At 43.1% G+C, this 25,079-nt stretch overlaps 1 protein-coding gene across 8 annotated transcripts in view; it reads left to right on the top strand.

The window, feature by feature from the left end:
* The window catches only part of ARNT2 (aryl hydrocarbon receptor nuclear translocator 2), a 137,772-nt gene extending 114,552 nt beyond the window's left edge, over positions 1–23,220 (top strand). For 3 of the 8 annotated variants that reach the window (XM_034784949.1, XM_034784952.1, XM_034784951.1), the window contains 6 exons: positions 4,737–4,836; positions 7,740–7,766; positions 8,255–8,393; positions 10,853–11,018; positions 16,312–16,448; positions 18,921–23,220. In XM_034784949.1, coding sequence (XP_034640840.1) covers positions 4,737–4,836; positions 7,740–7,766; positions 8,255–8,393; positions 10,853–11,018; positions 16,312–16,448; positions 18,921–19,019 — 668 coding nt within the window. In that variant the 3' untranslated portion in view covers positions 19,020–23,220. The remainder of the gene's footprint in view (positions 1–4,736; positions 4,837–7,739; positions 7,767–8,254; positions 8,394–10,852; positions 11,019–16,311; positions 16,449–18,920) is intronic. The other 5 variants (XM_034784950.1, XM_034784953.1, XR_004647578.1 and 2 more) reach the window with 4 other exon arrangements.
* Positions 23,221–25,079: the final 1,859 nt, after the last annotated feature.

Raw genomic sequence — 25,079 nt, 5'->3', positions numbered from 1 at the left:
AGGAGAAAGGGGTCATGGCAGGATCTCTTCCTCCCCCCACCTCCTGGAGAGGCTGGGACTAGGTGAGACCTCTCTCCCTTTGCTCCCATTATGGGCAAGGGGGGCCTCCCTCTCTTCCCCCCCATCCATTGCGCCCCTAGAGTCTGTGTCCATGGTTGGCCAGAAGTGTGAGGTGTAGAGTGCCCTAATGTGTTGCGCTCAACTGCCCCATGTAAACCTTTCTGGTGTGCTCTTAAAAGGTACCTAGTTTACCGGCAGGGTCTATATGGCGCAGGTAGAGCCCAGCATTTCAGAGCACTCTGTGGTTGCCTTGTTGCCTGAGTGGTAAATCCAGCACCACAAACCCCACAGGAAACTGCTGCTGCCTCACCTCCTGCCAGACCTTGACTACACAGGCTGCACATGTGCCACAGAGGCAAAGGAGAAAAATGCCCTGCTGCTAAATCTACATTACGAACAGAGCAAATCTATAGCAGGCTGCCGTAGATTTGCTGTGTTTGTGATTTGGATTTAGTCTCTCTCCCCTTCTCTCTCTCTCTCTCTCTCTCACTCACACATTATATATTAAACAAACAAGATGTGTTGGCTTCCCTACATTGGTGGGGCAGTGCCCCCAATGCCCTGCCGCTGTGTGCTACGCCTCTGGCAGTCTGGGTATTGCAGGAGTCAAAGAGGAGGATGTTGGTTCTGGCTGGGGAAAAGTAAATGAGTAACTAGTGAGGGTATGGGGATAGAACAGGGGTGGGCAAACTACGGCCCGGGGGCCACATCCGGCCCTTCAGACATTTTAATCCAGCCCTCGAGCTCCTGCCAGGGAGTGGGGTCCAGGGCTTACACTCCAGCCGGGGGCTTGCCCCGCTCCGCGTGTGCTGTGGCTCTGCGCAGCTCCCGGAAGCAGCGGCATGTCCTCCCTCCGGCTGCTATGCATAGGGTCAGCCAAGGGGCTCCGCAGCTCCCATTGGCCAGGAACCATGGCCAATGGGAGCTGCAGGGGCGGCACCTGCGGACGGGGCAGCATTCCGAGCTGCCTGGCTGCGCCTCTGCATAGGAGCCGGAGGGGGGACATGCTGCTGCTTCTGGGAGCTGCTTGAAATAAGTGCCACCTGGAGCCTGGACCCCTGACCCCCTCCCACACCTCAAGCCCCTGCCCTTGCCCTGATCACCCTCCTGCCCTCCAAACCCCTCAGTCCCATCCCAGAGCATCCTCCTCTGCAACCCCTTATCCCCCGCCCCACCCTGGAGCCTGTACCCCCAGCCAGAGCCCTCACCCCCCTCCACACTCCTGCCCCAGCCCGGAGCCCCCTCCCGCATCCTGAACTCCTCATTTCTGGCCCCACCCTAGAACCTGCACCTCCAGCCAGAGCCCGCAGCCCCTCCCACACCCCAATCCCCAATTTTGTGAGCATTCATGGCCCGCCATACAATTTCCATACCCAGATGTGGCCCTCGGGCCAAAAAGTTTGCCCACCCCTGGGATAGAAGGTAGGGGATTTTGAGCCTAGCAGACTTCAGGGCACCTGGTAAAATACCAGTGGACAGCAAGGATGTGTTTATTGCTGTGCTATCAGGGAAGAGCTGAGAGGCAGAGGGGAAAAAGGCAAGAAGTGGAGGGCTGGATTCTGAGGTGTGACTAGAGAACTCAGCAGAGCTCAGGAGGGAGCAATTTCTTTTTAAACCTCTCCCAGTCCTCAGTAGCTCAGCACCTGGAAGCTACTTTTAACTGCATCATCTGCCAGTGGCCCGCAGAAGCTGTTTTGGCAGCTGGTGATAGTAGGAGCATAGGGCTATGTTGGCCATCCCCTGTGCCATTCTCTCTTGTGCATTCTGTGACACCTGAGGAATTCCCCTTCAGATAGAGAATCCTCCAGTTGGCTGAGGTCAGCCAGTTCTAGAGTATCTAGAGCAGCTTCATGTCGCAGAGCTGCTGTAGTGTCTCCAGGGATCCATCTGACTCACTCTTTCTAAATACGGAGAGGATGATCAAGGGAGGATCAAGTGAAGTCAGAGGAAAAGCAGGGGTGTGCCTGGTTTATAGAGCTGTTGGAGGTGTGTGGCAGCAGAAGAGTCATGAAGAGATCAGCAGTTTTTTGAACTTGAAGGTAATGAGGGAAGATAGGACGTGGAAGAGGAAAGGTGGAGCAGGGCCTTTACGTTGTTAAAGGGGAATGGAGGGTTGCCAGAAGCGTTGGCAGTTGTAGCTGTATAAACAAGCATTGCAGAAGGGAGGTTCTATAGTTTACTGAGATTTTCAGATCTCTTAGTGGATTCTCAGAGCAGAGACCTGCCATTCCGTCTCAAAGTACCAGCCGAGATAGTTAGCAAAATGTAAATTCAAAGTTGATTTCATGCTTTATCCCAGTCATGGTACTATCAAGAAATCTACTGATGAGTGTATGTTAGAGGGCTGCCTCTGTGTTGACCTGCAGAGGATATGAGTTGTTACATCTCCCTGCAATGGGAGGATATTTTTTAGCTCAAGCTGTAGCAGCTCATGCCTTTAGTTCTGGAGGTCCCTGGTTCAATCCCTGCTGTGTCAGCTGTCAGATTACACAAGAGAGAACTTCCTATTAAAAATACGAATGGCCATGTTTGCCCTGCATTGTTTTAGCAAATGAGGAGACTGATCACAAGAGTAAATGTGTTTATTACATTGTAAGAACAGAATATAAAAGTCAATGGCATCTTTGTATGCGTCTCATTTACAGTGCCTTTGTATGATAATTCCATTGGGACACAGCTTAGTTCAGGGGTCAGCAACCTTTCAGAAGTGATGTGCTGAGTCTTCATTTATTCACACTTCATTTAAGGTTTTGTGTGCCAGTAATACATTTTAACGTTTTAGAAGGTCTCTTTCTATAAGTCTATAACAGGGCTCGGCAATGTTCGGCACACAGCTCGGCAGGGTAAGCACCCTGGCAGGCCAGGCCAGTTTTATTTACCTGCTGACGCGGCAGGTTCGGCCAATCGCGGATCCCACTGGCCACAGTTTGCCGTCCCGGGCCAATGGGGGCGGCGTGAGCGAGCGATGTGCTGGCCGCGGCTTCTCACCGCCCTCATTGGCCCGGGACGGCGAACCGCGGCCAGTGGGGGCCGCGATCGGCCGAACCTGCCGCGTCAGCAGATAAATAAAACTGGTCCGGCCCGCCAGGGTGCTTACCCTGGTGAGCCGCGTGCCGAACATTGCCGAGCCCTGGTCTATAATATATAACTAAACTATTGTTGTATGGAAAGTAAATAGGTTTTTAAAATGTTTAAGAAGCTTCATTTAAAATTAAATTAAAATGCAGAGCCCCCCCCCGGACCGGTGGCCAGGACCCAGGTAGTGTGAGTGCCACTGAAAATCAGCTCACGTGCCACCTTTGGCACGCATGCCATAGGTTGCCTATCCCTGGCCTAGTTCATGGCCTGCTCAAGCCAGTTTGTGGTCAGAGTAAAGAAAGTAAGCTTCACTGTGTCCCAGAGACATTCAGTTTTACCTTAAATTACTGCTTACATAGCTGATCTGCAGACCTCAGAGACAAAATTCCTACTGAGTACAGTGGGATTAGTCTGTATTTTAGGGGCTGCAGATTAGCCTGATTTGTGAGCAAAATTCCACCATGCCTGGAAGAACCAGGACTATAACTCCCGCTACTGCTGAGGGGAGTAGATTGTAAGCTCTTTGGGGAAGGTACAGCTTTTTGTTCTGTTTGTACAGTGCCGGACACAGGTTAGTCTTAGCTGCTTCAGCAATACAAATAAGTAATACTGTATTAACAACAATAGTAGTGTTGTCTCATACCCGGCAGATTGTCCCAATACTGTGCACCCTGCTATAAAAAATTGAGGAAGTCTTTTCTTTAGAAGGCTGTTTTTTAAAAAAAAATAATAATAAAAATAGTTCTCCCATGCAAGAAATAAGCCTCCAGTCACTGATAATACAGATTTGTTAGCTCTGCAACATAGGACCAGACTTTTCAATGCTGATGTAACCTCAGACCAAAGAAATATCTGTTCTGTACATCCAGAAGGATATAGTCCAGGGATCAGCAGCCTTTGGCACACAACCTATCAGGGAAAGCCCCGACAGGCCGGGCCGGTTTGTTTACCTGCTGTGTCCGCAGGTTCGGCCGATCGCAGTTCTCACTGGCCGTGGTTTGCCGTTCCAGGCCAATGGGGGCTGCGGGAAGGGTGGCCAGCACATCCCTCAGCCCACACCGCTTCCCGCAGCCCCCATTGACCTGGGACGGCGCACCGCGGCCAGTGGGAGCTGCGATCGGCCGAACCTGCGGACACTGCAGGTAAACAAACCGGCCCAGCCCGCCAGCAGATTTCCCTGACGGGCCATGTGCCAAAGGTTGCCAATCCCTGATATAGTCTCTTCTTAAGGCAAATGTGTAACCTCCATTAACATTAATTCATTCTCTTCTGGAAAAGACCTATAGAATTAATAGAAAATGGTTATTTTTCTGTAGAATTTTTAAGCCAACCTATTGCATTCTGTAGCAGAGAGAGTTCACTATTACATCCTATGGATTGATTTAAAAATTCTATAGAAATCACCTTTTGACCCTTGTTTAATTTCCATACAGCTTTATTGGTTTCATTCATACTGTGTTCCATAGGACCTTCCCATAAGGGATTAAAAAGGAGAATGTTACTCGCACCATGTAGTTTGTATACTTGTTATTTTCTGGAGAACAAATTGTTAATTTATTACGTCCTCTCCTAAGATTTTCTTTGATTGTTTTTTATAGCAGATAAAAAAATGATGGCCTCTGCGTCCCCAGCAGGAAACCAACAGCTTTATTCTCAGGGGAGCCCATTCCAGCCAGGACATTCAGGAAAGGCTTTCAGGTACAGTACCCACGCCAGCACCAATAACTTCCGTACACAAAAGGGAATTCCATGTTGATTCTGTGGAGGCAGAATACGGGTAACGCTAACACATGTCCTGTACAACATGAATCATTCTTACTTTGAGTCAGCTTGGCTCCCACACAAAAGTTCATTGGGAAGAATCAGTCTGTAGGCAAGACCTATAGTAGGTCATTTTCAAACATGTATAATTTGGGTGTTTTACTAGCTTCTGAAATATTTTTGAATCTACTAGCTGATACTAAAGGTTTGACAAACTACTTGAAGTTTAGGAATTGGCACACCCTTGAGATTTCTGTAGCCATTGTGGTTAGATTTACTTTATTAGTAGTAGTAGTCCTGTTTTAGTAAAGAAGATTTATGACTGTTCACTGAATGGCCTAGCTGTTAATGAAATCTGTCTGCTTGAAGGCTAATCTGTTCCTCTCTGTCCTCCTGTTGTTTAAAATGTCCGAAGAGAAACTGTCTTGAGCAACTATATTGCAATGAACTCTATTTAATGAAATTACAAGCTATTCATGCATGTAGCTGTTTTAACCTAAGGGAAAACTCAGTTACTACTTCTGGTCTAGCCAATGTTTTGAAAATGAAGGAACAACCATTCAAATGCAGTAACCTATTGGTTAGGAGGTCTATGAATTAGAAATTAAATACATGCAATAATTTTATAGAAATCAATGTGTTTTTAACCTTGTAATTGGCAATGATCTCACAAGTGTTCTTTAATTAGATCTTATATGATATTTCAGCATGTAAATTGTCAGTAGCCATCTTGACATTTGGCATGTTTTGTTATTTTTGTTTTGTTGGGTCACTTGGAAATTTAACTGTAGCTTCATTTTGGCTTGTAATGTGCCCCATCAACTAGTGGCACAAAGACAAATGCCATTGTTACAATCCTTGATGATCTCCCCAACCAGGACACCCAACTTTGGATCCTTTATAGCAGTCTGTTGCCCCATCTCAAAAAAGATATATTTGAATTGGAAAAGGTACAGAGAAGGGCAACAAAAATGATTAAGGGTATGAAACAGCTTCCATGTGAGGAGAGATTTCAAAGACTGCGACTTTTCAGCTTGGAATAGAGATGAGTAAGGGAAGATATGATAGAGATCTATAAAATCATGAATGGTGTGGAGAAAGTGAATAAGGACCAATTATGTGAAGGAGTAAATAACACAAACATTAATAGGCAGCAAGTTTGAAACAAAAGGAAGTACTTTCTCACACAACACACAGTCAACCTGTGAAACTCGTAGCCAGGGGATGTTGTGAAGGTCAAAACAATAATGGGGTTCAAAAAAAGAATTAGATAAGTTCATGGATGATAGGTTCATCAATGGCTATTACCTAAGATGGTCAAGGATGCAACCTCATGGTCTGGTTGTCCCTAGCCTTCTGTTCATTCCCTCTGGGGCACCTGGCATTGGCCACTGTTGGAAGACAGGATACTGGACTAGGTGGACCATTGATCGGACCCAGTATGGCCATTCTTATTTTTTTATGTCCCACATGCTCTTGGCCTTTTGAGGCTGGGCAGAGTTGTGGCACACTGCCTCTAGAGGCCCAGAGCCATACACTCATACTCCAGGTGCGGATCCCATACCTGACACCCCTCTTGGCAGTGGGGACCCCATCGTCCAATTGCTTAGGCCCAGAAACTAGCACCAGACTCCCAAATAGTTGCGTGCGTCTATAGATCCACTGAAGCTGTGAACCCTCTGGCTTCCTATTTCCCTCTTCAGGGACTATGTGACAATGAAAGCAAGTCATACAGATGCTGCAAAGGGATTTCTAAGCACACACACTTTACATTGAGATAGCACAAGAGATATTCAGATCTACAAAAAAAAAAAAAAAAAAAAAAAAAAAAAACAGCATGGAAATCCCTGCCTCAGTTTCTCTACCACTCAAAGAGCCCTTTACAGTTTGGTCAGTGTCTTTTCAGGGAATCCAGAATTCCTCCTCACCTCATCCTGCTCAGCCTTGACTGCTTCTGGTCCTGGTCTGTTTCCTGTCCCCTTTTCCCCCTCTAAAGCAACTTGCCTCCGTGACTTCAAGTCCCTTATCAGGGACTGTGGTTACCAGCTCACCTAGTTGAACTGATTCCTTTGGCTGCAGCTAACTCATTGTCTCAAGGTGCTTGCATGTGAATAGGAAACAACCCTTGATTTCGCTGTATTGTTAGACCTCTGCGAACACTTCTTGGAATTCCAGTCCAAGATGGAGGTAAAAAACAGTTTTACAATCAAAATGGCATTCACATAAGCAAAATGGAGGTTGGAGTTTCATACAGACATACATGAATCCATAACAGCCATCTATCTGTTTTTGTAAGTTATTCAGTAATTAACACAGAAAGAGTAGAGGCAAGGAAAAAAAATTACTACAGATGCTCCCCCTTTCCACCCCTGGGCAAAACCCAACAACAAATCACTTATGAAGTGCAGACCGTACATGAGAACTGATATATATACTGAAATATGTTCTTTCAGATAAGATATTGGGATTCATGGATGTATATTTAAGTTTATGTATTAATATGTGTTTTATAGATAGTATAGTCACTAGGTCCAAAGATTTCTGTACAAAGAACACTGAACAAAAAAAAAGTATAATTTTCATTATAAGGTTAAAATATTTCAAGATCTGAGAAACAATTAATTGTAACTTACACAAATTCTGTTAGGAATCATTTTTTTCCTATTAGTATTTCTCTGCTTTTTTTGTTCCAAGGCTCAAAACACTAGTTTATGTTTCATTCTTTCACCTTGATTTGTAACTGTGATATCTTTTAGCACCAATGGGCGAAAACAAGAATTAAAAGCAGCTAATCAAACATACATCTTTGTTACATAACACATATTTTCTTCTTTTTACAGAAAGAATGCAACACTGACAAGAAACAGGTTAAAGAATATTTATGAACAGCATCCTTTCAGAAGCCTCGATTCAGGACAGCATTTAAGCATGTGCTTAAGTACCACTGACTTTAAGCACATGTTTAAAGTTAAGTACATACTTAAGTGTGGTCCTGAGGAGAGCTACTTTCCTGAATTGGGGGCCAAACCAATATGGAAAATAATTTAATTACACATCTTTCTAAAATCCTCCCCTTGGTTGTACTGATGCAAGCCCTTGGATGAGATTGCATGGATCTAACTAAGAAGAATTTGGGGCACTGGGTCTGCATAATCAGTCTGATATTTTAGAATTTCAAAATGCCTCATAGTTTTAATACTGAAGTCATGTCATTTTCATTTAGTCCTTATGCAGACAATCTGGAAAACTCGCCTTAATGGGATGATTAACAAAATTTCAGTATCTGGCATACAATATTTCTGATGCATAAATGGTATTATCACCTACAAGCCATTTTCTGTTCTTTCCCCTTTAGCTCATCCGTGGTACATGTGCCTGGTGTGAACGATATCCAGTCCTCTTCTTCAACAGGCCAAAATTTGACACAGATCTCTCGTCAGTTAAATCAGAGTCAGGTTGCCTGGACGGGGAGTCGTCCACCATTTCCAGGACAGGTGTGTGTTTGATTAAGGGGTAAATATACCTTTTATAAAAACAACAAGGAGTCCGGTGGCATCTTAAAGACTAACAGTCTTTCTATCTGTTAGCCTTTAAGGTGCCACCAGACTCCTTGTTGTTTTTGTGGATACAGACTAACACGGCTATCTCCTGATACTTTTATGTTGTTTAAAAAAAAGGGGGGGGTAATAAATCAGAAACGGAGGAACTGATTTCATCTGGTAAAAATAGAAAAGGTCAAGGTTGGATGCTCCTTTGCATAATTCTGAAGGAAAAATAGGGTTATTTGATCAAATATTTTTGTATGTATGTATACATACAGGATCCCCACAGAAATCCCACTTTAATTCTCATTCCTGTATAGACCTGTGTTTTAAGTGAAATCAACAGGGCTATGCACAGTTAAGTTTGGGCATTAAGTTTTTGCTGAACAGAGGCCTAAATGGGTATGTCTACATTGCAACTGGGAGCAAGCCTCCCAGCCCAGGTAGACAGACTCTCGCTATCTTTGCTCAGGCTAGCACACTAAAAATAGTAGTGTGGACGTTGCAACTCAGACGAAGACTCAGGCTAGCCACCTGAGCTCAGACCCAGGGGCCAGGTGGGCTTGAGAGCCCAACCTGCCACCCAAACCACAGTCCACACTACTATTTGAGTCTGTTTACCCAGGCTGAGAGGCTCCCAGTTAAAATACAGAATACTAATGTGCCCAACTCTGCCATACAAAGCCTATAGTACATACTGTATTCAGATCACTTGTCATTCTCAGTACTACACAGAAGCCCATGTGTTAAGGACTGAGTAGCAACCCAATCATTAAATGCTCTTGTTTTAAACTATTTAAATAAGACTATTATTAATTCTACTTTAATAATAATTGTTTGCATTCAATTTTCTTATATAGTCTATAAAGACACTTTAAGGTATTCATTCAATCGTTTTACCAGCAGCTTAATTATTTTTATATTCGTTTCCTAGTTTCTCACACAGGCTGACCAGTCCTCAGTTTACATCAATTACTCTGCCATATCTATTCCATATCCTAAAGAAATCAAATTGAAATAATATTTTGACATATTTTCATTTGTACACTGGATAGAAAGGGCATTAATGATTACTGATCAAAAATGTGACATCTCCCCTTAACCTAAACCATCAAAGACAAGTCTGGTTTAGGTTAAGGGGAGATGGTCAAGTCTGCATCACCAGAGTACAAATTTAGGGAACTCAGAAAAAATCAATAAAATCTTCCAGGAGACTGCTGTCATTGTCCTTGTGGGAACCTTCAAAACTAAGTTACTTCTTAGCTAGGAACTAAACTGAAGACTTGTATTTTCATCATGTTGTTTGCCTGTTGGGATCTATTTTCCCCCCTCATTTGCCCAAGAGAATAGCTGCACTTCAGTGCATTGATTGCCTATAAGATGCACATCATTAAATGTATCTAGAGATGTTACTGCTTTTAATTTCAAACAGCAGAACTTGTTAAATACCAGTCTTCTGTAGAGCTGTTGGGCAGGTTGATAGGGGAAAAGGGAATGCGTTGTTGGTAAGTGGGTTTTATTACTGGCGCTGTCTGCTAATGTATTTTGTTACTTTGAGCGAGACACTTACCCGCTTCTTGTCTCATTTTACCCATCTCACAGGGGTGTTGTACTATTTAATTATTTGTAACCTACTTTGAGATCCTTTGACGTCATTATAGAAGTGTAAAGTGTTATTGTTCTTGATTTAACTGAACCACCCCTTTTAAGCAAAGTTTGGTTATTTTTCCCCTGCGCTAGTAGTGCTGGGCACCCCCACCAAGTCTCTCGTGCAATTGCTGACTGCTTGCCTAAGGCAAGCTAGAACATATTCATTGTGCTGCCAGAATCCATTGGGCAAGCTGGTTTGCATACTCTAAAATCAGGTGAGAAAACCCAGCGGGCGTTTCAACCTGTGTGGAGATCCAGAACATTCCCTTTGAAGCCTCTTGTGCCAGCTCTCCCAATTATCGAAAATCCTGATTATCCTAAGGTCCGAGGTATATCCTATCAGGCATTCAGATAACTGGGGTAGTATAAAAACAGGGCATCTGGCAAATAAAGATTCATTTTTTGTACGTCTTTAATCTTTGCTCCTAGTCTCTATGCCCTAATAGTGGTGGGGAAAAAACAGCTTACAGCAGGTAACGAACAATAGTGATTTGATTCTCTTTCTGAATGCATGGAGGATATTAATCATCAGGAGAGCTATTTATATTTTCAGTTATCTGTTGCTTTCATTAAACTTAAATAGCTGTACGTCCACGTTGATGGAAATTGAATATGGCTAAGACAGGGATAATATGCCTAATCTCATCTGCAGTGTTTATTTAGCAGTTGATTTTACACTGTTAAAACTTGGGTCTATCATGCTGCTCCGCTGTAATGCCAGCAATGAAAATAACTTCTTCTTTTTCTCCCCCCCACCTCAGCAAATCCCATCACAATCTGGCAAGACGCAATCATCACCCTTTGGAATTGGAACCAGTCATACCTATCCAGCTGATCCATCATCGTACAGCCCTCTCTCTAGCCCAGCCACTTCTTCCCCAAGTGGAAATGCCTACTCTAGCCTAGCAAACAGAGGTGCAGGGTTTGGTAGGTTTCAGATTCTGTATCTCACAAGTGAACATGGAAGTGAAATGCTAACTGTATTTTAAATCTTCGGACCTGCTCCTCTATTCTGAATGTGTGCCAAGGTTGAGATTGTCTCTGCCCTTGTGTGGGTGTGTAGGGATTGCCAGGAAGGCAAAAGAGAGGAAGCAAAGCTTCTTACTACTTTGCGCAATGGATTGAGTTCAGGGACCCCTCCCTCCACGCTGCACTCCCTTCCTGAGGTACAATCCCTCCCAAACTTCCTTTTGGATGGCTCAGCTCCACTCTACTCTAGTTCAGAACAGTCCCAAAATGGCACAATCCAGAACAGGAACTTTTTTTAAACCCACCTGAATGTGTGAAATTGTGTCCTGTCACTGCCGTGTCACTGCTCCTGTCCCAGGATACTTAATCATTGCTTATTCTGTGCAGATAACCTCTGTCACGCTCACTCTCAGTCACACGCAGACAATTACCTTTGCTATTCCTACTGTGAGGTTAAACAATTCCCTTTTTAAACAGTTGGGTGTGTTTCAGTGTGTTTCTGAGCAGAGCACTTCACATTCACTAGGACTAATTTTAATGTGAATTTTCTCAGCAACTGTATAAAGTAGAACATGGCAATAGTCCATTTCTTGTTTTTATTGTCGCAGGAGATAGTAATCAATAAAAGGTCAAATCCTAATGTCTTTCCTCATTACTTCTATTTACCCAGGCAACACTCCACTGACTTCAAGCTTTCAAATTAAATCAGTAGATTTCTTTCCCCTCTGAGTAAGACATGGGTAAGAATTGAGTTAGACACATTAGGATTTGGCCCTATGGGATATGTTCAGGAGCTAAGATATGACCATAGCTTTGGAATGTGTATTAGAGAAAAGATATAGCAAGGGCACCTCGAATTCTGCCTGGACAGGATTATATCATCATCAGACAGACATTGATTCATTTAAAAAAAAAAAATCTGTGATTGAAGAAGATTAGAATTTAGTCCAAGAATATGAAATAGTGTAGAATGTGTGGTAAGGACTTGTATGCTTTCTTTATTGCAGCCTTCCCTATTTCAATAACAACAATTTCGTGTTGTTGTTTTAATTACTAATTAAGAACATAGAACTGGAAGCAGTCTCCTCGGTCATCAAGTCTAGCCCCCTACCCTCACAGGCAGCTGCATTATATAACCCGTTCATAAACTGATCAAGCTCCATATTAAAACCAGTTAGGTTTCTTGCCTCCACCCACCTATTGGGAGATGGTTCCAGAATCTCACTACTCTGATGGTTAGTAACCTGCTAATTTCTACCGAAATTCACTTATGGCCAGTGTAGACCTCTTTATTCTTGTGCCAACATTGTTGTTTAGCTGAGATAGCTCTTGTCCCTGCTTGGTGCTTATTCCAGTGTATTTATAGAAAGCAATTGTATCTCCTCTCAGCCTTCGTTTTGCTAGGTTAAACAAGCCCAGCTCCTTTAGTCTCCTATCATGAGAGAGACTCCAATCCCCTGATCATCCTACTAGCCCTTCTCTGTACCTGTTGCAGTTTGATTATTTTTGATTATAATGGAATGATCCTTTGTATATGGAGAATTAGAAGCACTTTATTGTACATTTGGTCATCTATCAAAGCTATGTTTACATACAGTCAGTGGAGTTGCATGACACAGATGGAAGACAGAATTGGTGTCTTAAAAACAAATAAAAAAGAATGAGTAAAGATATTAATGCAAATCCTTTCTCAAATCTCACTACATTGTTGTACGATATGCTACCTGTTATAGAATGCCTGGAAGGCTCTATGTCTGTAATTTTAAGATGGTAATGCATGCTGGCAATCAGGCCTCACATGTGATTTATACTTTGTAAAAAATTAAATCTGAAAAAATCCAAGTGCACATTGTACATCCTGCTTCAGGACCATGAGTAGCATTAGCAGTGTCTTTGAAAGGGCCAGCGCCTGTACACCTTTACAGCATGAAAAACGTTAGTGTTTTAGAACTGCTCGACAGCACAGCAAAATCAACTTCTTGATATTTTCGGGAGCTATCCAGCAATGTTATTGTTCATTGATTTATGCTCTTTCCTTCACAAGGTTCACGGGTTCAGTCCCGATGTTATAGATGTAGTTATTGGTAGCTGGAAGCCCTCACTTGAGCCTCATCATGATCATACTTGGAGTGTGTGAAACTCCACAGCTGCTTACATTACTGCATAGATCATTAAGTAGAATGGTTAAGGATAATTGTGCTGTTCACAGTGTCTTCAGTAAGTGTTCAGGTTATGCCTTTAGTACAGACTGTTCCTGAGGGAGCGCTTGAACAGGAAAAAAAAAACCAGTAAGTGAAATAAGAGCAAAAAAAATTAAATACGAACACTTCCCTATTCCCTTCTGCTTATGCATGCACACACACCTTCTAAAACAATGGCCTCTATAGTAATCTGTCTACAAGAATGTATGTAAAAAGAAGAACAGGAGTACTTGTGGCACCTTAGAGACTAACAAATTTATTAGAGCATAAGCTTTCGTGGACTACAGCCCACTTCTTCGGATGCATAGTCCACGAAAGCTTATGCTCTAATAAATGTGTTAGTCTTTAAGGTGCCACAAGTCCTCCTGTTCTTCTTTTTGCGGATACAGACTAACACGGCTGCTACTCTGAAAAGAATGTATGTAGTCAGCTGTGGAAATGAGAGAGAATATAAAATTTGGTTGGATGCTGAGGCTTAAGTTAAGGAATTCTACAGCCAGCAAATGTAACAGCAACATTCCTAAATCCAGCATGACATGCTGGTAGTTCAGGACAGTCAGTGAATCAGCTGCAGAAGTGTGAGGTAGGCTGCCAGGAACAAAAGGTGAGGAAAGAGCACTCAGCTATCCTTGGCCAAGGTCACATGAAGTTTTATATACACAGTAAGCAAAAGATTTAAAATCACATGGTGATCCTAGTCAGTCCCTTGTTTACATTAGGAGCTGATCCAAAACCTACTGAAGTCAGTGAAGGGGTCTCTCCACTGACCTCCGTGGGCTTTGGATCAAGCCCTTAATGCAGTGAGTTTAAAGAAAGTTCCACCCTGTTTCCTCAGCACCGTGTTCTGACTGTTCGAGGAACAAAATAAAAATAATGGCTCATATTGCACTGAACTTAACATTGTCTACCCCTTGCAGATATGCCAGGAACCAGGAGTAGCCATTTTCCCCTTACCACAGATCTGAATGTTAAAACACTAATTTTTCTTTTTGCTCTTAATGCTAGTTTATTCACTTTTTGCTTTTCACTCAACATTGTGAATGAAATTAGACCAGTTTCATTTCAAGCCCTTTTCACGCTTTAGGCCTCAGGCACTAACATTATGCTGCCTGGCCTGGACTCAGCAGCAACGCAGCGGGATGTGTACACCAAAATGGCTAACTTCCCGTTGAGTTTATTCCATTGGGCTTTGTACGTTTGTTTATAAGACCTGCACTGGAGACCCAAACTACTTGGTAATGACCGTTCATCTGGTGGGAAATATTTCCTGATCTCCATCAGTTTGAATTCTATTAATAAATACAGTTATTACTGAAAGGAGCAGCCTGAACCTTCTGCTGGAAGAGGGATAGCTCAGTGGTTTGAGCATTGGCCTGCTAAACCCAGGGTTGAGAGTTCAATCCTTGAGGGGGCCACTTAGAGATCTGGGGCAAAATCAGTACTTGGTCCTACTAGTGAAGGCCGGGGGCTGGACTCAATGACCTTTCAGGGTCCCTTCCAGTTCTGTGAGATAGGTATATCTCCATATATTATTATTATTAACCTCTGTCTTGCTGAGCAAAAAGCTCATTTGCCTCACTGAGTACATTTTGGCATATCGTACTGAGCAAATCTGATGCAGCTTTCTTTTAAGGGGTAACTTAAATGAACTTTGTTGTGACCAATAGTGTGACTGCAGGATTTCTGAGTCAGCTGAATTATTTGTAATAGTAATGTCAGCAGGGGAGTAGTAATTCTACAGAACCCACGCCCATGTCCCAGCCGGTACTGGAATAGAGGCCAGTCCATCCTAAAGAGAGTGGGGTCTGGAAAAAGAAATAAGAGGGGAGGGAAAGATGTGAGGACCACGGAGAAAAGAACCAAGTAGTCAATATAGGGGAGGGAGAGTCGGGAACAACATGAGCCAAGGAGGAAAAACGGAGAGATGGGGGTCGGGGTAATTGAAGAGAATATTGAGGCAAAAAATGGAGGAAGCCAGGAATTGGGTAGGAAAAGTGAGAGAGCACTGAGGAGAGGAAGGGATAATAAAATAAAAGGAAGAGAAATACACAGGAATGAGAAACGGGGTAAAGAGGACAGTGGGCAACAGAAGGAGAGAAAAAGAAAAGTCTAGAGGAAAGGAAGGGAAAGGAGAGAGCCAGACATGAGACACAGTTGTAGGGGTAGAATTGTTTTATTCATGGATTCTGTTCTCCGCATTGAAAAAAAAAATTATGTATTTTTTTGTACTTCCCTATAGGGGAAAAAAACTAAGGGGAGGTGGGGAGTTTGGTGTGTGTGAGGAGGGTATCTGGACTCACCATGGCTCAGAGCCTAAGTGAGGGGAGCAGGAGTACTGAGAATCACTGAACCGGAGGTGAGCTATGTTTTGTATGGCAAATGAACAGAGCAATTCTGCAGTTCTGAGACTAGAGCCGCATGAATTAAATAGCCGATTTACACCTATAATAATGGAGGACAAAGTAGCTCACCAACCAGCATTCTAAACACATGACTTTTACACTTAAATAAGACGGCACCTTTTTATCTTACTATTTAAATGGCCATGAAACAACAGATTTTTGTAAATGGGGTGCTGACATGCTGCCTTTGAATTATATAATCCATCAGATGACAGTGTTCCTTCTGGTCCAGCTCTTGATCCAAGAGTTTATTGAAGAGGAAGTACATTAAAATGCCTATCTTGTCATTCTGTTTTTAAGGGAAATGGCCAGTACTTCCTCGCACTATTAAAGAGAGAGGCAGGACTGGGGAAAACCCTGGCATGGCCAGATTAGGTTTCATTACACTCTTCATTATTTCACTTTGTGCTTTACTATTAGTAAGCCTGTTGTCCCGGTTGTGTTGGTGCAGCCACGGTAATTCACCTTGCTCTCTTTGGTCATTATCTTGCTCCCTTGAGATCAGTGTTAAAACTCCCCTTGACTTCACTCCCACCGGAACTGGTCCTTGCTGAGTGTGCTATAAAATTTACTTCTGAACATCAAAGTTCTTAAAAAACCTTCATGTGCCTTTTAAAGGAACTGTCTGTGTAAATCTGAATCTTTCAGCTGAGAGTGGCCAAAGCAGTGGACAATTCCAAGGGAGACCTTCGGAGGTCTGGTCCCAGTGGCAAAGCCAGCATCATAATCAGCAAAGCAGTGACCAGCATTCTCACCAGCAGCCCAGTCAGACTGAAGTCTTCCAAGTGAGTAGAGTCAAAGGTTCATTGTGTCTACAGTTGTCACAAGAAAGTGAAGGTCTTCTTACCCAAACAACAACCTTAGCCAAACTGAGCCATGTAGAAACAGTGTGCATGACAAGCACCAACCTTCAGTTTGAGATGTGCTACCCTGGGGTTTATAGTGATGTTCGCTGGGATTAGGATAGTCTTTGCTAGAACTCAAAGCACTTTTTCTGCCAGAGCACAGGAACTTCTGGGCTTTGAAATGTTTTCTCCTTCTTGCTGCTTCCTCAGCACAAGGGCTATGCATTTTAGGGAGAAACCAGTAGGTAAACAGTCCTGGCTAGAAGTCCCTCCTCATACCCTGGTCCAGATCTATAAATCCAGCAGGTTAAACTTCGGTCTAATTCCGCTTGAGAAGTCAGAGGAGAGTAGGCTGTTTCTTCAGAGAAGATACTGACTAAAGATTTTTTAAATGCTCCAACTATTGAGAAACCATGTGAGTGGCAAATAACCATCTTCAGTTACATTTTACAGTTATATTTTGCAGTATTAATTACTGTTATAACTATTCATGGTAGATGAGCATGGTACTTTACAAGCAAATAAGCTGATATGGTCCTTTATCCCCTTATAATCTGTTTATCATTTAAATTCGATCAAGAACAAAACCAACAAAAGAGGAGGGTGGATAGTTGTATGCAAGGGAAAAGGGAAAGACCTATGTAAACAAAAAGGGCCAGATTCATTGCAAGGCCTTCACCAGTGTAATCTCTGGCACAGGGCCTCAACAGCAGAAGTTCCCCAAAGGAGATGGAGATTTCAGCAGTACAAGGCAGGTTCAGCTTTCCCTTCTCTGGGTGGCAGTGGAGGATGAAAGAGCCCCACAAGTGGCAAGTGCAGCATTAGAAATATGCAGCATTGGCCAGGAACACAGGGCTAGCCAAGGCAGCTGGGAAATGTGCTTCAGTCCATCCCATCATCTATCTCCACTCTAAGAGATCCAGCGAGTCCACAGTTAGATTTAAAGCTTGCCCTCTCCTGGGGTAAATCCTCATTACGGTGCTCTTAGATGAGGGTTGTTCATTCTCTTGAGGGCAGATACTTTGAGCCAATTTGTTATCATGTTTCTTGTTTGCTATTTAGATGTTGTATTATTATGATCCCTCTCTTGCTGCAAAGTCAAGTTCTGCCAGAGCTTGTTACTGTGAGAGCTGAAAGGACAGCATGATTGTTTTCCCAACAGGGGACACCTCTTTCCCAGGCTTTGTCCCTGACTGGGAAAAGGAGGTTCAGTACTCCCTATGCCTCCTGCAGGGACCACATGTGACTCAGGAGATTTGGGAGCAGTTACCATGAACTCCTCTTATACCAGAGAAGTGCTATCGACTTCCACTCCCTTTTCTGAAATACAAGGAGGCTCATTGACCTGGAGGAAAGACCTCCAGCTTTCTTCAGCGGAGGTGCAGTCAGAATAAACGTAACCCCTGCTTACAGAATCCTCCACAAATGTGTCCTGGTACCAGCTATATAACAACCGAACGCTGATGGCGAGACTCCCTCCAATGCGCCCAGCATAGCATGTCAGAAAAGGTGCATGATCCAAATGGGGCTCAGTCATATTAAGAGACACACAAATCACATGAAGTTTAATGGCCGCTGCTTGCTCATCACTTCCTTGGCTGTCTAGGTTGTGTGAAGGGCGGAAAGATGATGAGCCTGTGGAAGGCTGAACATCTCCTTAGCAGTGTTGAGCTTCTGCAACTTCCATTGACTTCAGTGAGGGATGAGGGTGCTCTGCCCTTCTCAGAAGGGTCTCAGGATGCTAGTGAGTCTTTCTGTTCCACAGCATGCATTCCCATCCTCTGCATAAAGGCCTTTAGTTGATTTTCCTTCATGCCACACTGAAGAATAACTGAGACATGTAGACAGAACCCACAAACACACGTTAAACCCCTTCATGTCTTGGTTTCATCAAGGGATCCATGCTACCCATGCTGGGGAAGCGTCACCAGGAAAGGCAAAGCAGCACGTGCCTTTGTGTGTACTCTTTGTTTTGGTTTGAAATGTCTAACTTGTTGCTGTCAACAGCCACCAGGAAGCAACTGCTACTCCAAATGGCATCCTTGCAGTAGGTGCTATGATTGTCTCTCAGTTGCTGATCCAGTATTTTAGCATATTATCACAAACGACCCTCTGTAACAAATGGTGTATGTTTAGATCGTGAAGAATGTGCAGTATGGGGGATAGTCAGACCTGTGCAGAGGCCAGCACAAAGCCTACACACTGCTTAAGTCCTGCTTCAGCCCTTGAAAGAGGACGTAAGTGAGACTTAAACAGTGCAGAGGGCTCAGGCTAGCCGTCTGCATGGGGTGAATTTCACTTCATTTTTCCAGTCTTTGGCTTTTTCTGGTCTTAAGCTAAAAAGATGAACAAAAAATGTTTGTCTCTCGATAGCATATAAAGTGACACTTCACTTTGATTTTCCTTATACAGGACATGCTGCCTATGCCGGGCGATCCAACACAGGGCACTGGCAATTACAACATTGAAGATTTTGCTGATTTGGGCATGTTTCCACCATTTTCTGAGTAATTTACAACGCAGACCAACCCTGTGAAATGAAGTTCAACAAAACAATTTCGGTGTGGTTTTGGCTCTGCTTTTCCTGTATTGCATTACCATAGAATCTACTAACAAGAAGTCACGTTTCTCATATTTTGGATAGTGATATAGGAGTTTGCTCTCCCTCCCTTCCGGTGTGTGAGTGCTGATGAAGAAGTTACGCCACTTGGTGGTGGTCATTGACAGATCCATTTTGTATTTTCTTGTCATCTACCTCAGAGATGAAAAACTTTGCTTGATTGTGAAAAATCTCTGAGTCCTAAATATTTGAATGTGAACAATTCCTAATGCTCCCTTTGAATGGTAAATTTAAAATAGATAATGAAGTAACAAAGACTAACAGAGAAAAGGTAAGGTAACGTCCAGTTACAGGGTTTATTGTTCAGATTCAATGCCTTGCTTTGATCTTAAATCTCTGAAAACAGACTCAGTATTCTGATTTCTTTGATTCTTGAGATTTTTAGATCAGTTTGAATGTGAGATTATACAGCATAATATAGTTCTCTCTGACCAGAAAATTCAGCACCTTTTTTCCCCTCTCTTAACCCAGTTAAACTTGAATATGTGTACATTTTAGTACTGTATGTATATCTTGTGCTGTATGATGTGATTTCCTGTATTGGTAGGGTTTTTTTTTTTATATACATATAAAATGGGTCCGTTTCAGAGTATACCGAAAGGGGTGACAATGTATTGCAGAACTTAGATATTGCAGGATTCTGCATCACTTTACTTAGAAATAACACTAATTGGTTAATTCTGGTAATTCTGATTTATGCCATCTAGTTACTTATGCAAGTTGTTATTCTTTTTTTCACTGAATTTATTAAGTGAGACCTATATTTCTATAATTTTCTCACTACCTGGTTTTATTTTATTTTTTGCCTTCTATTATTGCATCCTCCAAAAAATCCTTTTATAAAATTACTCTACAACATATCAAGAAGACTGTTTCAGCACCAGCAGCATTTCCTGTCTGTGAACCCCTTTATCTCTTGTGCAACCTTACATTTGAACAGTTAAAAGAGGTGCCCTGTTACAATAAAGGCATCTAGGCTCATTTACTGAGAGCAGTGAGCTAGTTTGTTTCATGTGCCAAACAATGTGGTTAAAACTAATTTGTAATAGGAACCAACCAGTCAAGCCATTGTCTGCCAAAAACACTGGGGAGTTAACTTGAATTTTCACTTGCATGCTAAACTGCTGAGCATCCACCTACTTCTGTTCAACCCACTGTCTGAGGGTTTCAGTTCACTGGGCGTTTTGGAGACTCAGGCCATCCAGAAGGGTGGCCGGCTTTTTCATGGCTCTGAGTCTTGCTGCCTGGCATAGCCATCAGAAACTTCTAGAATTTCCGTTCCTTTATTTATTTTCTCACATCAGTTGAGTTACAGAGATCTGATCTAAAATGAAGATTTAGGGCCAAATAGCCCCTGCTTGGGGGGAAAAAATCACCCCTGGACAAGAAACTCAAAATTCCCACTTGCTGAGCTTCTTTGAAATTCTTTGTAGGTTGCAGCCCAGCCCCCTTGAAAAAGGGGAAGAGGGTCCAGCCACCTAAACCTGTGGATGCCCTGGAATCCACGCAAATCTCTGGACACCTAAAAGAAGCAAGGGCCACCCACCCAGAGGCCTGGTGTCTCCACACATTGCCAGCCCACCTGCTGCCATTGCCTGGCTACTTGAAGCTACCTCTGAATTCAGAGGTGTCTTCCAGCAGGGACGACTATTGGCATACGCTGTGTCAGCATTGTCTTAGGTGCGTAATCACTGGGGGTTCCTTGGGTGGATGATGCCATGGAGAGCAGCCATCTCCCTAACTCATGGCCTGCTCTGGCCACATGGGTCTCATCCAGAGAGACTTCCGCAGGCTGTCAGACCAAAGCTAGCGGGCCACAGAGACGCTGCTCCCAACCCTAATCATGTGACTGGGGCTTTTCTCACCCTACTCTGCTTTCTGGCATGTCACATAGTGGGGTAAGTGGTCTTCAATGTTCAGTGAGCGTTTTGCCTGCCGTTTGCCTCTTCGCTTCATTCTCCAGGACCAGTCCCCAGCCCCGTGTGCCACTGGAGGGATGGTTTGTGTATGTGTCTTTTTTGCTTGTGTTTTTTAATGAAAACACAATCTAGTTCAAAGCTAGATAAAGAACTGCAGAGGCCCCGGTCTCTGGAGTGTACTTGTCTCAGCAGAGTCATCCTCTTTTAAAAATGGGCACCTCTTCTCCTGCCCCAGGGGATGAGAGGAATACTCAGCTAACTGAGGAAACCATGCACTTAAACTATATTTATTTTAAAACCTGGATATTGATTCTCTTGAAGCTGCCTCTGCCACCCTTCACTCCCATCTCTCACACACTGCAGGGACAAAGAACTGATCAGTGAGTTAGACTAGAAAAGCTCTGCTCCCTGTAGTGAGCATATCCATTGAATTCACTGACCCACACCCCCCCGCCCATAAAAGATGCCTGTATTCTACACATGGCTGTGTGGGTGAGGTGAGACATCTGCAATAGGAAATGATAGTAAAAAGTGAAGTAGATGATCCTGATTCTGTGACAGATCTAACAATGGGGGAAGAAGGGAGTGGCCTAGCAATTTATAGCTCTTTATATAATGCACTGGACATGATCCAGTCAGTATTTTTAAAAATTTAAAAATGAGGATTTCTGTCAAGTGAAAAATGGATTGGAAAACGGGGCTCCTATGTTGCAGTCTACCTGACAGGTTGCTCTGCGTGTATGTATACTTTACTTGTTGTTCCTGAATTCAGTCTAAAATAATGTGTTTATGAAAACTGGTTTTTCCAGCCCAGAAAAGTTTCTCTACATATCACTGTCTTTTTATACTATCAATGTGTAGAAGTAGGCTTATCAGTCAGTATTTGGTAGTACAGTTTGAAGTTCTTTGTTAAAAGATATTCAAGCATGTCTATTTTTTTAAAATACAGTATTACTAGTTTGAAGCCAGTGTGCCCAAGGCATCAGTGCTAGGTCTGTGTCTTGTCTTCTTCCTCCCCATCCCACCCCATCCTTGTGGCCACGAAAGGGAATTACTGTAGTATTAAAGGTTTCAGAGTAGCAGCCGTGTTAGTCTGTATCCGCAAAAAGAACAGGAGTACTTGTGGCACCTTAGAGACTAACAAATTTGTTAGTCTCTAAGGTGCCACAAATACTCTGTTCTTTTTGTAGTATTAAAGGCCAGTCTAGAAGAGTGCAAGGCTTTCACCCACTTCACTTTGGGCCACAGTATGCCCCTGTTTGTATTCTGCTATCCTGGGCCAACGCTTTCTCCCTGTTTCTCCATTCTCCCTAGCTCCCCTCCAGCTGATCCCACCCACAGTATCTTGACATTGTTTTCCCTGTGTTGGAAGGGAAGATGTGGGTGATCTTTTCTGAGGGTGCTGTTACTTTCACGCTAGCAAGAAGGGAGTTCTTAAGGAGCAGTGTGGCTGACAACCTTATTCTTGAGACCAAGTGAATAGGCAAGTCCAGCATTCACTAGTGCTCCTCTACAGTACGTGCTGCCTCCATGCCACTGGCTGGCTCTTCTGAAATATCTTTCTCATTCTAATTCTTGTGGCAGCAAAGGCTGTTTTAGCATAAGTGAAGCTATATTCTTCGTTGTGTGTCTTGATGGTAATAAAACAACTTACATGTATAATGACTGAAGTTGCTAAGTGCATTTTAAAACTGTCCTTTTTTTATTTGTGCAGTTAGCATAACGCCTGTGGTAGGTCAGCTGCCAGCTTGCAGAGTTTGCAGATTTGACATGCAGATTTTTTTCTACCTGCAGACTTGTGTTTTCTGATCAGATTTTATTGCAAACACAGGGTTTCGGAAATCAGTGCGAAATACAGAACTGAAGCTTTTTAAATCAAGTGTGCAAGAAGCTACAAATGATAATGTAACAAGCTGAGTAAGTTACTTCAGCGAGTAAGCTTATAGACTGGGACCATTTTCGTATGCTGAGGCATTTACTTATTCGTTCATATAATCAAGCCTGTTTCCTGACATTAAGTGTTTTACAGGCATGATTGTATTGCGTAACTTGTTAAAGGCACCACTGACAGTGCCTACAATTATACTTTAACCAGATGTGTCCATAACTAGCTTTGTTGCCTTCTTTTTCATGAAGCCCAGTCTGAAACTGTAAATACTTTTTGCAGTACTGCCTTTTTTAACTCCTAATTACTTTTGGCACAGTGTTGTATAGTGTTGGATTTACCCAATTGCTATAACATATATTTTTATACATAGGCGTACTCTTTTTCGAGAGTAATACAGCCACTTAATCATTAATGCCTTATCGGTGTCATACTGCTGTTGCTCTTTGGTTGGTTGGTTTGCAAGGTATCCAGTGGGTTAATTTTTAGGTCAGATATTTTCATATTCATAGCAGTGCTCAAATTGGGATATAGGTGATTGTGCGGTAGCCCCAGTTTTCACTGTTGCCAGTTGTGGAGAGGAAGGGGAATGTATTCCAAAATGGGGAAAAGGAGGGGGAAAAGGTGGGGCGTACCATGACATTTATGGGGGCACTCTCCTACTCCTAACTTGAGCACGTTTTCATGGGTTGACAGCTGCGTGGATATGGACCAGTTTGTTTAGAGTCATGATCTTTTTTTAAAGATAATAAATGCCAAAAAAAGGCTTCTGTTGTCAAGTTAGGCACTTGGTTACTTATCTGTTTAAACTCTTTATATTGCTGTGAAATTGTGCTGTGGATAAAGTGTATTTTGTACTTCTGAATGTTCTATATTTATGACTAACAGTTACAGAATCAGTTGTGTGTATGTATATCTAATAACTGACTTTTTAAATTTCATTAAAATAAAAATGTCATGAGCTGTTATTAATTCATGTCATTATATAAGTAATTGTGATACACTGCTGGCACAAACAGAAGGTTATGATACATCCGGAGCTTTGATATTCATGCTTACAAATCAGATCTTGGTTTTGTAATGTTCAGTATAGAAACACATTTCCACATTTCATAATCCTAGATCGAGAAGACTTAAGCATGTCTTCCTTACATAAATATTGGCCAAAAACTACATTTTTCAACCAGTTCTATTTAAGCTGCTGCAACCTTCATAGAGGACTTTCTGTTGCAAGGGACCCAGCACCAGTGTGAAATGAATCGAGCCTTTTGTGTCTTATACATACTTCAGTCTCCCATTGTCTATTCTCTTTCTTTATGAACAGGTTGGTTAAGCAAGACTCAGAGTTTGTTTGTGCACGAGGGAGCTGAGCAGTGGGTTAATATAGTCATGAACCTTTCGAAAATCATTTGATGCTCATTTTTGTCTAAGAGGATGAGATGGCTCAAGAGATTGATAATGGGGGTTACAGAAACTTATATCTATCTCTGAGCTGGTCTGCACTGAGGGGGGGTCGATTGAAGATACGCAACTTCAGCTACGGGAATAGTGTAGCTGAAGTCGACGTATCTTATTTCGACTTACCTCCCGTCCTCATGGTCCAGGATCGACGTCTGCGGCTCCCCCGTTGACTCCGCTACCGCCGCTTGCCCTGGTGGAGTTCCGGAGTCGACAGGAGCGCGTTCGGGGATCGATATATCGCGTCTAGATGAGACGTGATATATCGATCCCCGATAGATCGATTGCTACCCGCCGATCCGGCGGGTAGTCTGGACGTACCCTCTGAGTCACGAGTGCTCTAGCAGTCCAGGTCAGCATTATAATGAGCAAAAGTTGTGACCATCAGATGGCTGTTCAGCGGGCTTTGTGAAATGAGTTTGGTGATCTCAGTACAATCCCCAATGGGCCAGTGTCCAAACATCTCAACCACAACTGTCATTGCCTGGCCCTTTGGTTCACCAGAGAAAACAAGAAGTGTATACAGACTGAATTACCCTCTCACCACTTGGGCGGTCATCCCATGCTAGTGCTGGGGCATGTTGGTGGGTCAGCATAGAGAAGGGGAAGCTTGCATTGCCACTGCCTGTGTTATACCTGTTCTGGGGAAGAAGCGTCAATAGGGGACTTTCATGAGTGCGAAATTCACA

Source organism: Trachemys scripta, chromosome 10, assembly GCF_013100865.1.
Source record: "Trachemys scripta elegans isolate TJP31775 chromosome 10, CAS_Tse_1.0, whole genome shotgun sequence".
Taxonomy (NCBI): Eukaryota; Metazoa; Chordata; order Testudines; family Emydidae; genus Trachemys; species Trachemys scripta.
The sequence above is the reverse complement of the archived record's forward strand: the minus strand, read 5'-3'. Positions and strand labels throughout refer to the sequence as shown.